Genomic DNA, 15,508 nt, shown 5'->3' on the forward strand with positions numbered 1-15,508 from the left:
GAAAAAAGATGATACATGGCGTGTACCGACTATCGAGGTCTTAATTCCGTTACCATCAAAGATCGATTCCCCATTCCAACTATCAATGATATGCTCGATGAACTTCATGGGGCATCTTATTTTACCAAACTCGATCTACGGGCTGACTATCATCAGGTACAAGTCAATCCATATGATATTCATAAAACTGCCTTTCGTACTCATAATGGTCATTATGAATATCTTGTTATGCCATTTGGCCTTTGTAATGCCCCATCCACTTTTCAAGCCATCATGAATTCCATATTTCGCCATCACCTCCGACAATTCATTCTAGTCTTCTTTGATGATATTTTAATTTCTAGCCCCAATTAGAACATGCATCTTGAACATGTTAAGCAAGCATTTGAAATTTTGAGGCATCACACATTTTTTTTAAAACTAAAAAAATGTGCCTTTGGCCAGTAAGAATTAGAATACTTGGGGCAATTGTCACTGCTCATGAGGTCAAAGTGGACCAAAATAAAATACAGGCCATGCTTGATTGGCCTCGTCCTACTAATGTTTCAGAATTACGTGGGTTCTTAGGCCTTACAGGTTACTATCGGAAGTTTGTTCGCAATTATGGCATCTTGGCTTGCCCACTCACTAATTTCTTGAAGAAAGGCCAATTTGGGTGGACTGCAGAAGCTGAGACCTTCTTCAAGCTCTTTCAGCAAGCTATGACTACCACTCCCACCTTTGCCATGCCAAATTTTCAGCAACCATTTACTATCGAATCTAACGCTTCCGGGGATGGGATTGGCGCTGTGCTCACCTAACAAGGCAAGCCCATTGCCTTCATGAGTCGAGCCTTAGGAGTCTCCAAATTATCCTGGTGTACATATGCCAAAGAGATGCTTGCCATCATTCACGCCATACAAACTTGGCGCCCTTATCTTCTCAGGCAGAAATTCTACATCCAAACTGACCAACGGAGCCTCAAGTACTTACTTGAGCAGTGTGTCGTAACACCAAAGCAGCAGAAATGGGTTGTAAAGCTACTTGGCTATGATTATGAGATACTATATAAACCTGGCCATGAAAACTTAGTTGTCGATGCCCTTTCCCGCGTGCCAGGCTCCCCAACTCTTAATGCTTTATTTGTTTCTCAGGCTAAAATTTGGGAGGAAATCAAAACAGCCTCAGTAGACGATGCTTACATGGCCCGCATTAGCAAGCTCACTGCTATCAAACTTGGTCTTCTCTACACCAACCGTCATGGGCTGATCTTCTACAAAAATCGAGTGGTGGTGCCCCCTTAGTCCCATATCCCGGATCAGTTACTGCATGAGTTCCATGACTCTCCTCTTGGTGGCCACTCCGGAGTGCTACGCACATATAAACGTATCACTCAACAGTTTTATTGGCCTCAATGTATCGCATGGTTAATGAGTACATCTCCTCTTATGATGTTTGTCAACGTGCTAAGGCATCCACCTTGTCCCCTACTGGTCTCTTACAACTGCCGCCCATTCCCTGTCAAGTATGGGACGACATCACCATGGATTTCATTGAAGGACTGCCTCCATCCCAAGGCAAGAACACAATCTTTGTGGTCGTCGATCGCCTTAGCAAATCAACTCACTTCTTGGCCTTAACTCACCCTTTTTATGCCAAGATGGTAGCATAAAAATTTGTTGAGGGCTTCGTAAAATTACACGACATGCCCAGATCAATTATCAGTGACCGTGATCCAATTTTCATAAGCAACTTTTGGAGTGAATTCTTTAAATTGTCGGACACACAATTAAAGATGAGCTCCACATACCATCCCTAAACTGATGGGCAGACCGAAGTCGTCAATCACTGTGTTGAACAATATTTGCGCTGTCTGGTTCACCAGCAACCACGAAAATGGTACTCCCTTCTTCCCTGGGCAGAGTTTTGGTACAATACGGCCTACCATGTTTCAACCGGCATGTCACATTTCCAAGCTTTGTATGGTCGCCCTCCCCCCATGATTCCACACTATCAGTTGGGCTCTTCTCTAGTTAATGAGGTCGGCCAAAACTTGGCCTCACGCAATGATCTTCTCAATCAGCTCAAAGTCAACTTACATCAAGCTTCCAATCGGATGAAACAAATCGCCGATTAAAAAAAGCGGGACATCGAATTCAATGAAGGTGACCTTGTTTTCCTTAAACTGCATCCTTATCTCCAGCAAACAGTGTTCAAAAAAGCATATGAGAAACTTGCTCACCGGTTTTATAGGCCCTTTCCAATTGAGAAACGCATTGGCAAGGTAGCATATCAACTCCAACTTCCTGCGGGGTCTCGCATCCATCCCGCATTCCATGTTTCTTTGTTAAAAAAGAAGATTGGTGATTCAAGTGCAAGTTGTCCTACTTTGCCACCTCTCACCGATGATGGTGCCCTCATCATCGAACCTGCAGAAATCATAGACACTCGTTGGCTTAAAAAATGGGGGAAATTTTTTGAAGAGTGCTTGGTCAAATGGAAACACCTTTCCATTGAAGATGCTACTTGGGACAATGCAGCAGAGTTGCAAGATTGGTTCCCTAACTTGAACCTTGGGGATAAGGTTCCAGTAAAAGTGGGGGGTATTGATAAACCACGAAGATCTTAGCGTGTTTCTCGACCAAATCATAAATATTTGGACTGAGTCTTGAGTTGCAACGCTTGGAGAAGAAGTTTGTTTGTGTTAAGAGTCTTTCTTTTAGTTGGAGTCTTATTATTTTGCAAGAAGTCCTATTCTTCTGCTAGTTTGTTATTCTGCTTCCATGATTTAGTTTCTGTTTGTGCACAATAGTTGTGGCCGTAAGTTTAAGAAGAGTGGTTAGAAAATATATGTATTTAAACTCTTTCAATGTATAAAAAGAATATCAAAAAATTGTTCCTAACAGTGTGGTCTGTTCTCACTCGAAGAATACACTTTATCTTTATTTCAGGAGCTTTGGCTGGGACCTAACAGTCTTCCTTAGGCCGAATTTGGTTTTTAGTTCTCTACTAGGTAATGGGTTATTTCAAGGAGTAGTGTTAAATTAGAATATTGTGGCATAGGTTACTGCAATTCCTGAGCTCACTTGAATCTAATCTATGTTTAGGAATTATTTATAGCATAGGTTACCCCTCCATTTTTGTGGTATGATAATCGAAGTACTACTTACCTTACTACAAATCCTTTCTCATGCTTGCTCTAAACATATTGAACTTAATCTCCATTTCATTTGTGGAAAAATGTTATATAATGATCTTGTTATTGAATATATTCCCTTTATTAATCAACTTGCCAATGTGCTTACAAAGCATTTTCGAAGCACATTGTTGTTCACCTTTTGTAGTAAGGGTTATGTTGTTTCCAAATTAGCTTGAGGGGATGATAAATAGTAGATTGCCACCTCAACTCAACTTCTAGAATAATCTATCAGTTGTAGCAACTATTTGTTACGAATGCATATTAGGTACCTTTGTTTTGTTCATCTAGTGAATTACACACAAAAAATTGGTATAAATATTTAACATCACAAGCTCATGAGTAGGGAAATTTTTTTAGTTTATTCTTTAGAATTTACAATTCACTTCCAAAGCCTATAAATAACAAATTGTTAAAATATTTTTACTGACATATTTTTTTCCTCAAAACCTAAAAACCACAAAATTTTGAAATATTGGACCGACTTTTTCTTCCTATCACACTTTTGTATTTGATTTCATGATTTTAGCAATAAAAAGGTAGCAATAAAAAGGAACCAATTTCTTAAGTTATTGGTTTTGAAATGTCTGTATTTTATTTTGGTTTATTAAATTAAAATTAAATTGCTTTGGTTTATGAAACAATTCCAATAAATTCTAAATTCATCCCAACATAGAAAAAAAAATAGAAGAAATATTTTGACTAGAGTTAATTCTGCTGATTTGAGATTAGGGATGATTTTATATGAATTTATTGCATTTTCAAGATGTTTCCATCAAGAATTAATATTTATCAATGAGTATTGATACAAAAGCATTGAGAAAAACCTTTGAAAGAATGATCTTTCTATATTTCATAATATAACAAGTTTACATATTAGCTTATTTATAGTAGAACTAAGGAAAGAAGGTCACATCAAATGGAAGAAAATCAAGGAATTAGTCTACAATTAAGGAGCTAATCGTGGATATAATTAAGGAGCAAATGGTGGAGTTAAGAGTAAATGGTGGAGCTAATAATATTAACAAGTATGATTTTTAAATTTTATGTAGGAAAGAAAGGACTGATGCCATTGAAGGACCAGTTATTCCACTCCATGTAATAAAGGTTATGCTTTTTATATTATATTATTTATTGATGCAATTTTTTTTTTTCATTTTTCTTGGATAGCTTAGAGTTTAATATTATTTTTGGAATATAAAATTTAGTTCAGAGAATCAGAAAATGCAATGAAATTGAGAATATACAATTGAATTTAAACTAGAATTTTAATTTTAATTTTAATTTTAATTGGGGGCTGAATAATTAGCCCTAACATTAATTTCATCAGGCTCTTCCGCTAGTAACTTTTTCTCCTATAGATTCTAACCATTCCAATATCATTTGACACCATGTCTTGAAAGTGTATTCCACATTTTCATTGATGTATTTGGGCTCATACCTGCCAACTATAAATCATAATAAAACATATGGTGAGTCAAATGAGCTACAGATTAATGACAAGAGTAGCATGAGGAAAGTTTTATAATGCTTTTTGCAGGCAAATGGCAATAAATTGTATACTTGAAGCACATTATCACTATATACTTAGGTATCCATGTAAATAAAACAATATGTTAGTGAGGGCAGCTCCACACTAAGTATTATTGTCATGGAAAAGATTATGTAAGGATGGTAATTCTTCATAAAATCAACCAATAAATATGATTCCAAAATGAGATGAAACTAGTGAGTTTCAATTGATGTCAATCATATTCTAGGTTGATGATAAAATTGCCAACCTAAATTCATATGCTTAGAAGGTTATGTCACTTTTGGGATTCGGATTATAGGTCAGTATTATTGGAAGTTATTAACATATTTGGTTACTATATTTAAATTATATATTTAGTTACTATATCTCTATTTATTTAGTTACAATACCTCTTATTTATTTACTATATTAGATTATTTAGTCTTTTTAAAAGATTACTATAATACTAGCAATTTAATCATTTTAAATTACTTCATTTCAATAAAAAAAAAAAAACATTTTTATTTAACAACTAATTCTTTTTTTTTTTTTTTTAATTTGATTGCCACAAATTATATAAATACTTATTAAAATAACTATTAAGTGAAATTATAAGAACACCCTTATGGTAGTAATAATTAATTATGCTTTGATTATTTTGTCTTTTGATATTATGCCTGTAGCTATTATTAATAGCCTTCAATAGTCCTTAATAAATAGTTCAAATATCAAAATGTTTAAACACAAAACAACTCGTTTTTGTTTTGTTTCTTACGTTTTATTGTTTCGATAATCAATCTATATTACCTTGTGTTTTATTCCTATTTTCATCATTTTGCAAATTCTATTTTTTAAAAATTTATGACTGAGTCACCATTATTCATGGGTTTGTGGTAGATTATCATATCCCCTCAAAGTATTGAGGAATTCATTAAGGAGCACAAAAGTTTTATGTCATGGATGTGAGGTTAAGGCGTACTATAGTGTAAATCTCAAGGAGTATGTAGTCACTATTAGATAAATTTGTATATATTATTCTTAATATCAAGTGGATTATAGTTTTATAGTCTCTAGACTTGAGGTTTTTGACATTGGAAAAAGTCTCTGAGAGACCTTGTGGGTAGTTTTTTATGAATATCTTGTGTTTCCATGCATGATTAGAATTTTTGAAGTTAATTAATAATTTCAATCTAATTAAAGAATTCAAATAAAAAAAAACCAAAAATTTATAATTTTTAGGCTAATGTCCAAGGATTACCTATTCAACCTCGGTAATTTCATGGTATAAGATTTTAATTAAATTTCGATTTCAAATTTGATTTAACTAATTCTCAAAAATATAAAACAGTCATGATAATTTTTTAATAAGTATATATATATATATATATAGTACTTAAATATAAAGAAATTTATAAATACAAAAAAATTATCCATATATTAATGTTTTTATATATGTGAATACATCCAAACTAAATAAATCATAATTTTATTATTAAATATGTTTTCAAGTTTTGTAAATATTATCAAATATATATCACAAATGTTATTAAACATAAATTGTTTCCTTCAAAAAAATAACTTCAATAAGTGCATTATTGCTTATTTGATCATTTCTTATAATGTTTCTCAATATTTCTAGAAGTTTTGATAAAAAAATTTATTCCACTAATATTTTTTGTTCAAATTTCATAAAATTCAACTGCTGATATTTTTATAATTTTCAATATTTTAATCGTTGTTTACCATTAGTGAGTGCCTTTTAAAAAAACTCACCTTGGTTTTATGACCTTAAGAAGCTGTTGAACACATTAGTCCTATGGCATATATCAATTCAACCTCTCAAATGTCTCCTAAATACACTTGATCTTCCATGTATCTTTCATAAAAACGAAACTTGGTGAGTATTCCATTCCACACAACCATCTTCCTGACATTGCTGCTTGGTGGGAAGTCAAACTAGGAACTTCATCAACTTTGAAAGAAAAGTATGCTGAATTCATTTACACTCAAACGTTCAAGACAATATTGAACTTGAGTATGTGGGAATGCTAGAACATATTTGAGAAAATATGATTGATTAGCTAGAAATTGGCAGCATGGGCTTTCATTAATGGAAACTAAGTAGGTTGCTTATGAAAATCTCTAGGAGGCAAAATTCAACTAGGGAAATCAATGCAACATTGAAATATATGAATTAGTATTTTTTTTCCCTTAGCTTAAACAATCTCACAAATAATAATTACAACATTGGGTACCAGGATTTGAATTATTTTCTAATTGGCAGAGGTTGATCCCCTCAACGTGATCAAGTCTTTCTTCTCCTAATTTTTAGTCTTGAGGTCCTGACATGTGACATCAACATCCAAGTAAGAAGTTTCAGTTCAAAGAGATTCCAAATCAATTCTATGTGATATCCAACTAAATCAGTAGTAAACAAGCTTTGTAAAGTCATCTTCATATGACAAGAATAGAGAGTAGATGACTTGGAGACTCTTCATTCTCAGAGTTTTTGAATATCATGAAAAATTAATCTAGGAAAGCTACTAGTGGAATGCAATAACCATGTCAAATGCTCACTACCAATCAAATAAAAATTCAGGAACCAGAAGTACAAATTCTACTTTGGCTTATTTTAAAACCTAATTCAATATGGTCATATAATACAAACTACAATGAAACCCAAGTATCAAAAGCATTAAAAACAATTCCAACAGATTTAGAATCATTTTTCCAGTATGTAAAAGATTCCAAGCTCGTAGAACCACCGCATTTACAAAGGATTGCTCTACAGAAAGCAAGAAAATTGTATCCCTTCATGGGAATTCTGATTCTGGCCTCTGCAATGGAGAGAACAGCTTGTCACATAGTGTAATTCAAGATTCTTATCATTTCCACCCAAAGAAAGTTTTGAAATTTACAATTTGCAATGATTATCAAACTCATGTCAAACAAAATATAGAAGAACCAGATTTTATAACTCAAAACATCATAAATGTTAGCAAAAATGCAGTTTTTATCCTAGTACTCAACATCATAAGTTTCTAAAGCTTATAACACAACCAAAACACTATCAAATTCATTGAAACCAAAAGCAAAAGGCAAAAAACAGTAATCAAGCAAAAGGCAAAAAACAGTAATCAAGTAACTTTGAAATTCAAGCCATTCTTTCCTATTCAACATAAAAACTATTACTAATAAAACTTGAAGGTTATAATGCATAGAATCATTCATACTCAATGTTAGTTGTATATATCTGTACTTACCATAATTTAGTTGTTTCCTTAGGGATAATACTTTCCTAATTTAGGACTCTCAATTGTGTATATATATATATATATATATGAGTATTATTCCTCTAATAAAGATACAGGGAATTGAGAAATACCTTTGTTGATTTACATGGTATCAGAGCCATTGGCTCAAATTCTGGGTTTGTTATTTCCGAGTCACTGATTTCCAGTGACATTCTGCCATTCTTTGTTCTTCTTGGGTCATGGAATAAAAGTGACCTAGTAGTGTCACTGCCTTCAGAGGGGAGAAGCGAGGTGTCAGGATCGGTCGGTACCCGAAGTCCGACATCCAGAAGTTGAACGCGTGAAGCTCACGTCAACTCACACATCGGCGCGTGGAGGAGTGTAGCAGCTTCTTTTGACCTCCGACTAGTTCCATTGGCGTCGCAATCCCATTTTCCGGCCAGGGTGATCTTGTTCTTGGATTGTGAGATTCTGCTTTTGGGACGCGTCGATGGAGTTCCTCGTTTCCTTTGAATGATCAGATTTGTCAGTTACATCGGCCTTTTCTTCTCTCGACTTCACCATTGCAACCAAAATTTCTCTCTTCGATCTATGATTAGCTCCCTTCGCCAGAAAATCTCGACGTCGATCAAGAGATCATGACTATTCATTGGCGATTACGGAATCACTTAGCTTTCTGGGGAGGAGTAAGGAACACGAAGGAATCCTTACCCTTGCTCTTGTTACTTCGTTGGAGTAAATCTCAGAACCTCCACCACTTCGACGCCAGTTCGCTACTGTTACTTCATCAGAGTAAATCTTTGAACCTCCATCGCTTTGATGCCGATCTAGTCGAATTGCTCTTCTTAGAAACCAGGTCGATCTTATTTTCTCGCACACTCCTCTTCACCCACCTTGGCTGCCACGTTGACAATCCATTTTCCCTCACAACTTTCGGTTTGAGAAAGAGAGGGAGTCAAGGGTTTTATAGTTGTTATGGTAGAATGGGAGAAGAAAAATTATAAATGAGTTGACGCTTTTGATGCCTTCTTGTAAGAGAGGTACTTGTCTCTTTCTTTCTTCTTGTTGTGGTGAATTGCAATTTCTGGTCTGGGCTGCTCTTATCTGGGTGTAAAATTACTTTGGAGATTGAATTTTATTTCCATGGAAGAGAATAAGAATTCTGTTGCCGATATAGTGCCTGTTGTGTCAAAAATAACTGAACACAAATTAAATGGGTCTAATTATATTGAATGGAGCAAGACTATCAAAATTTATCTGAGAAGTGTTGCTAAAGATGACCACTTGACTGAGGAACCTCTTAATGATAACACTATAAACTTTTGGATGCAAGATGATGCATGGTTATTTCTGTAGATGAAAAACTCTATTAATAGTGATATTGTTGGTTTGCTGAGTCATTATGAATTTGTTAAAAAGCTAATGGATTATCTAGATTTTCTTTACTTTGGAAAAGGAAATGTATCTCGGATGTATGATGTATGGAATGCCTTCCATTGTCCTGAGAAGGGAGTTAAATCCCTCACTGCATATTTTATGGACTTCAAGAAGGTATATGAGGAATTAAATGCACTTATGCCTTTCAGTCCGGATGTTAGAGTACAACAGGCTCAACGGGAATAGATGGTTGTTATGAGTTTCTTATCCGGTCTCCCATCTGAGTTTGAGACTGCAAAATCTCAAATTCTTTCTGGTTCTGACATTCGTTCCCTTCAGGAAGTTTTCAGTAGAGTTCTATGAACTAAGAATGTCCCGTCTTCTCAGCACACCAATGTCCTTGCTGCAAAAGGAGGAAATGCAGAGAATGCAAGGTGGGTGAATAACAGGGGCGGAAACAGGGCATTTGAAAATCGTGGCAATGATTCAAGTAACATTGTGTGTTTTTACTTCCATGAGGCTGGCCATACCAAAAAGAACCGCAAGAAATTGCATAATCGGGATCGGAGAAATCAAACTGCCAATGTTGCTACATCTGATACTGCTACATTTTCAGACTCCTCAGACAAGATCGTCACAATGACAACAAAAGAGTTTGCTAAATATTCACAATATCAAGAAGCACTGAAAGCATCTACTCATGTTAGTGCTCTGGCAGAGTTAGGTAAAACATGTCTTGTCTCCTCCTCAAACAAATGGATAATTGATTCAGGTGTCACAAATCATATGACAGGTAATCATAAAACTCTCTCTACCTTCAGAACACATTTTGCTCCTCCTATTACTGTTGCTGATGGTTCTACCTATGAGATTAAAGGGTCTAGGACTGTGAAACCAACATCTTCTATTATGTTATCTTCTATGTTAAACTTACCAAATTTGGCCTTTAACTTAATCTCTGTTAGTAAACTTACCAAAAATCTGAATTTTAGTGTCTCATTTTTCCCTAATCATTGTGTGTTTCAGGATCTTATGACGAAATAGACATTTGGTAAAGGACATGTATATGATGGGCTTTATATTCTTGATGAGTGGGTACCTCGACCAGTTGCGTGTGTCAGTACTGCCCCTCTTGTTAAAGCTCATTGTCGGTTAGGACACCTTTCTCTACCGATGTTGAAGAAATTATGTCCTCAGTTTGATAATTTACCTTCATTAGATTGTGAGTCGTGTCTTTTTGCGAAGCATCATCGTAGTTCTTTAGGCCCAAGGATTAATAAACGGGCTAAGTCTTTGTTTGAGTTAGTACATTCTGATGTTTGGGGTCCTTGTCTTGTTACTTCTAAAACTGGGTTTTGATATTTTTTTACCTTTGTGGATGATTTTTCTCGAATGACTTGGATTTATTTTATGAAGAATCGTTCAGAAGTATTTTCACATTTTTGTGCATTCTTTGCTGAGATTAAAACCCAATATGATGTGTATGTGAAGATATTAAGAAGCGATAATGGAAAAGAATATGTGTTTAATTCGTTTCAGAACTACATGAGTCATAATGAGATTCTTCATCAAACATCTTGTGTTGATACTACTTCTCAAAATGGGGTTGCTAAAAGAAAAAATAGGCATTTACTTAAGACGGCTCGTGCACTCAAGTTTCAGATGAAGGTTCCGAAACAATTTTAGGCTGATGCAGTTTCCACAGCTTGTTTTATGATCAACCGTATGCCCACTGTAGTGCTTAAAGGTGATATTCCATACAAAGTAATACATCCACAGAAATCACTCTTTCCAATTGAACCAAGAATTTTTAGATGTATATGCTATGTTAGAGATACAAGGCCTTCTGTTACTAAACTTGATCCTAAGGTGTTAAAGTGTGTTTTCTTGGGGTACTCAATACTGCAAAAGGGCTATAGATGTTTCTCGACTGATCTCAATAAGTACCTAGTATCAACGGATGTTGTGTTTTCAGAAGACACATCATTTTTCTCTTCACCCACAAGTTCTGCAAGTGAGAAGGAGGATGAAGAATGGCTTGTGTATCAAATGGTTAATTCAAGACCAACTGTTGGGCAATCAAGTGTGGTTGATTCTGATGCATCTCTTGCTCATTTAGGTACTGTTGTTGATGTTCCTCCTGCTCCACTCAAACCACCAATTGTACAGGTGTACTCTCGGCGCCTAGTGACAACAGATACATGTCCTGCACCAGCTCCTTCGTCATCTGATCCTTCCAGTGATCTCGACCTTCCCATTAGCCTTCGAAAAGGTAAACGACACTGCAAATCTACCTATTCCGTTGCTAACTTTGTGTCTTATGATCACCTGTCATCTTCCTCGAGTGTTCTTATAGCCTCTATAGATTCTATTTCAACACCTAAAACTGTTACAAAGGCCCTGAATCATCTTGGTTGGAAGAATGCAATGCTTGAAGAAATCTGTGCATTGGAGGACAATCATACATGGAAACTTGTTGGTTTGCCTCAAGGAAAGAAAGTTGTTGGCTGCAAGTGGGTCTTTGCGATAAAAGTTAATCCTGATGGCTTTGTGGCAAGACTGAAAGCCAGGCTTGTAGCTGGAGGATATGCTCAGACATATGGAGTAGACTATTCTGATACTTTCTCTCCAGTTGCCAAACTAAATTCTGTTCAACTATTTATTTCTATTACTACTTCGCAATAGTGGATGATACATCAGTTAGACATCAAGAATGCTTTTCTTCATGGTGATCTAGAAGAAGAAGTCTATCTGGAGCAACCTCCTGGGTTTGTTGCTTAGGGGGAGTATGGGAAGGTTTGTTGTCTGAAAAAAGCTCTCTATGGATTGAAGCAGAGTCCCCGTGCTTGGTTTGGAAAATTTAATAAGGAGATTCAAGCATTTGGCATGAACAAGAGCAAGAAAGATCATTCTGTTTTCTATAAGAAATCAACTGCTAGTATCATACTTCTTGTGGTTTATGTCGATGATATAGTTATTACGGGAAATGACCATGCAAGAATCTCTGATCTTAAGGCATTCATGCATTCCAAGTTTCATACAAAGGACTTGGGTGAACTGAAGTATTTACTGGGAATAGAAGTATCAAGGAGCAAGAAAGGGATGTTCTTATCATAGAGGAAGTATGTGCTTGATCTGCTTAAAGAGACTGGTAAGATAGAAGCAAGGCCATGTACTACCCCGATGGTTCCTAATGTACAGCTTATGCCAGATGATGGAGATCCCTTCTACAACCCTGAGAGGTATCTGAGGGTGGTTGGGAAGCTGAATTATCTCACCATGACGCGACCAGATATTGCATATGCAGTAAGTGTTGTTAGTCAGTTCACATCTGCGCCTACAATAAAGCATTGGGCAGCTTTAGAGCATATTTTGTGTTATCTAAAGAAGGCTCCTGGTCTAGGCATACTATACAATAGTCAGGGACACACTCGCATTGAGTGTTTTTCTGATGCGGATTGGGTAGGTTCTAAGTTTGATAGAAGATCCACTACAGTTTATTGTGTGTTCTTTGGTGGGAATCTAGTGGCTTGGAAAAGTAAGAAGCAGAGTGTTGTATCCCGTTCGAGTGCAGAATCAGAGTATAGGGCCATGGCACAGGCTACTTAAATCATATGGATACATCAACTCTTATGTGAAGTGGGAATGAAGTGGACAATGCCAGCAAAGCTTTGGTGTGACAATCAAGCCACTCTTCATATTGTTGCGAACCCAGTCTATGATGAAAGAACCAAACACATTGAGGTCGATTGTCACTTCATTCGTGAAAAGATTGAGGAAAATCTAGTCTCTACTGGCTATGTGAAGACTGGAGAGCAACTTGGGGATATTTTTACAAAAGCTCTAAATGGAACTCGAGTTGAGTACTTTTGTAACAAGCTGGGCATGATCAACATTTATACTCTAGCTTGAGGGGGAGTGTTAGCTGTATATATCTGTACTTACCATAATTTAGTTGTTTCCTTAGGGATAATACCTTCCTAATTTAGGACTCTCAATTGTGTGTGTGTATATATATATATGAGTATTATTCCTCTAATAAAGATACAGAGAATTGAGAAATACCTTTGTTGATTTACACTCAGAAAAGAAGTATGCTGGGTGTTTCATCAGGCAACTTGCATTCATCACCCAACACCAACTTTGCTTGATTTTCATAATCAAACTTCCCATATTCACCACCAAGTGCTAAAAAAGACACCTAATCAGCAAGGCTTGGTAACAAATTTCAGCAAAATCAAAGGTAATATTCAAACAAAAATGTCTACCTAAAATATTGAAGAAACAAAAAAGAACGACTCCTTAAAGAATTTCAGTTGCTTCAATCAATATAACTCAATAAGAGAAAAGATGAAGACTCACCTAAAAGTCGACAGAAATATAATATACAGGCATAATTGGAGGAGTTCCCAAGAATCATCGACGAAAAATACCATCACTAATTTTGAGCATGCATGACCAAGTCAACAAAAAATAGAATTTTATTGGAATAAAGAGTCTGGGCGATGGTAGTCATTCTAGAGGACGCTTGCGCTTGAGCGTGGGATGGTTGGTGGGTCTGTCATTGCTGCCACTATAACTGGAGTCCATTCCACTTCGATTGAATCCTGCTCTGTCACTGCTTCTCTCGACTACATTACAACCCCTACTTTTAAGTTGTTTTCTATTTCCTGGATGGATTCCTTCAAGGTCTTCTGCATAAATAAGACATACCCCACACTTCTTCACCACATTGGATGCACTTGAGTTGAATCTGTGGGCTGCTTCAAAAGAAATCTCAATGCGATTCCAGTCATTGGGGTCATTGAATTGAAACAACCTCAACTGGGAACATGGTTGATAACCCAGCCAGACGTGTTCTGCCCCAACATGGTTGCCTTTCCAATGGAAATCATGACCGAAGTCTTTCAAGTCTCCATAATCAAAAACATCAGAATTGAAATGGCATATAATTCTCTCAGGAAGTTGTTCAAGAACAGAGCAGAGAGCAAATCCCAAGAAGTCATCATTATACCAATCTGTAGGTAGCTCTATTTTAATAGAAGATCCCACACTCTGATGCCAGATCCACTCAGGGATTCCACTGCCAGGAAAAACAATACTAAATGCAATATTTTCAAACAACTTTTGCATCAAAACTGGTGAAGTAGTTAGAGAGGAAACAGAAGCAGTGGAAGACACATAATTATGTGGAAATCTTTGCATTTCATTCCTCTTATCACCACAGGATTGGTCCTCAACTGATTTGGAGCAATTATATAATAGGACCTGTAGCCCTTCCAATGTGCTTACACTTGACGCGCCTGGTAAAAGTGCTGTGCAATTGTGTGGATGTATGTCTCGGACACTTGGTCGAAGCTTTGGAATTTCTGTGAGACTCTCATACTGCCCCAATCGGAGGTCTTTAGGCTTGTAAGTTCACTGATGCCAGCAGGTATGCTTAGAAAATCGTTTCTGCTTAGATCAAACTTCTTCAATGAGATTAAGGAGCAAATACTATTGGGGATTGCTCCTTCTATTAGTTTGCAGTCACTTAGGTCTAAATTTGTGAAGGACCTAAAACAAGAAAAACCAGAAGGCAAGCGCAAACCAATCCCATTTGAACTGTTTCTATGCAACAACCAGAATGAAAAGAGCGAACCCAATGATGTAGGTGCTAATCTTTTACATCCAGGATAGATCAATACTTTGAGGTTTCTCAAAAGAACAATTGAATCAGGTGGTTGTGTTATAGCAGTTCCATCTGCATGGAGCTGCGCTAGATGTTGCAGGCTCCCAAGGTTCTTTGGCAAATTGTTTAATTGTGAACAACCAGAGACAATGAGTGTTTCAAGAGATGTCAATGTACACATGCCTTTTGGAAGACTCACAAGATTCTTGCAATTCCTCAGATTCAATAAAACAAGGCCTTTTAGACGGTCAATAGAAGAGGGTAGCCCTTCTATTGATGGTCCATCTAAAAGAAGCTCTTTCAAATTTTCCATTTCCTCCATCATTTCTGGAAAATTCTCTAGTTTTGAACAACCAGAGAGAAAGAGATATTCAAGGGATTCCAACTTACAGATACTTGTGGGAAGACTCTTAAGATTTTTGCACCTTTTCAGATCCAATAAAACAAGTCCAGTGAGATGCTCAATTAAGGAAGTTCCTCAATAGCAGTTGAAGCCAAATAAAGCTCCAATAAATGTT

General features: G+C 36.2%; 1 protein-coding gene across 1 annotated transcript; it reads left to right on the top strand.

Moving 5' to 3' along the window:
- Positions 1 to 12,502: 12,502 nt before the first annotated feature.
- On the top strand, positions 12,503 to 12,928 carry LOC117905615 (uncharacterized mitochondrial protein AtMg00810-like). The gene has a single exon (XM_034818497.1). The coding sequence runs from the start codon at positions 12,503 to 12,505 to the stop codon at positions 12,926 to 12,928; it is 426 nt and encodes a 141-aa protein (XP_034674388.1).
- The last annotated feature ends 2,580 nt before the right edge of the window (positions 12,929 to 15,508 follow it).

This window comes from Vitis riparia, chromosome 18, assembly GCF_004353265.1.
Source record: "Vitis riparia cultivar Riparia Gloire de Montpellier isolate 1030 chromosome 18, EGFV_Vit.rip_1.0, whole genome shotgun sequence".
NCBI classification, from domain to species: Eukaryota; Viridiplantae; Streptophyta; class Magnoliopsida; order Vitales; family Vitaceae; genus Vitis; species Vitis riparia.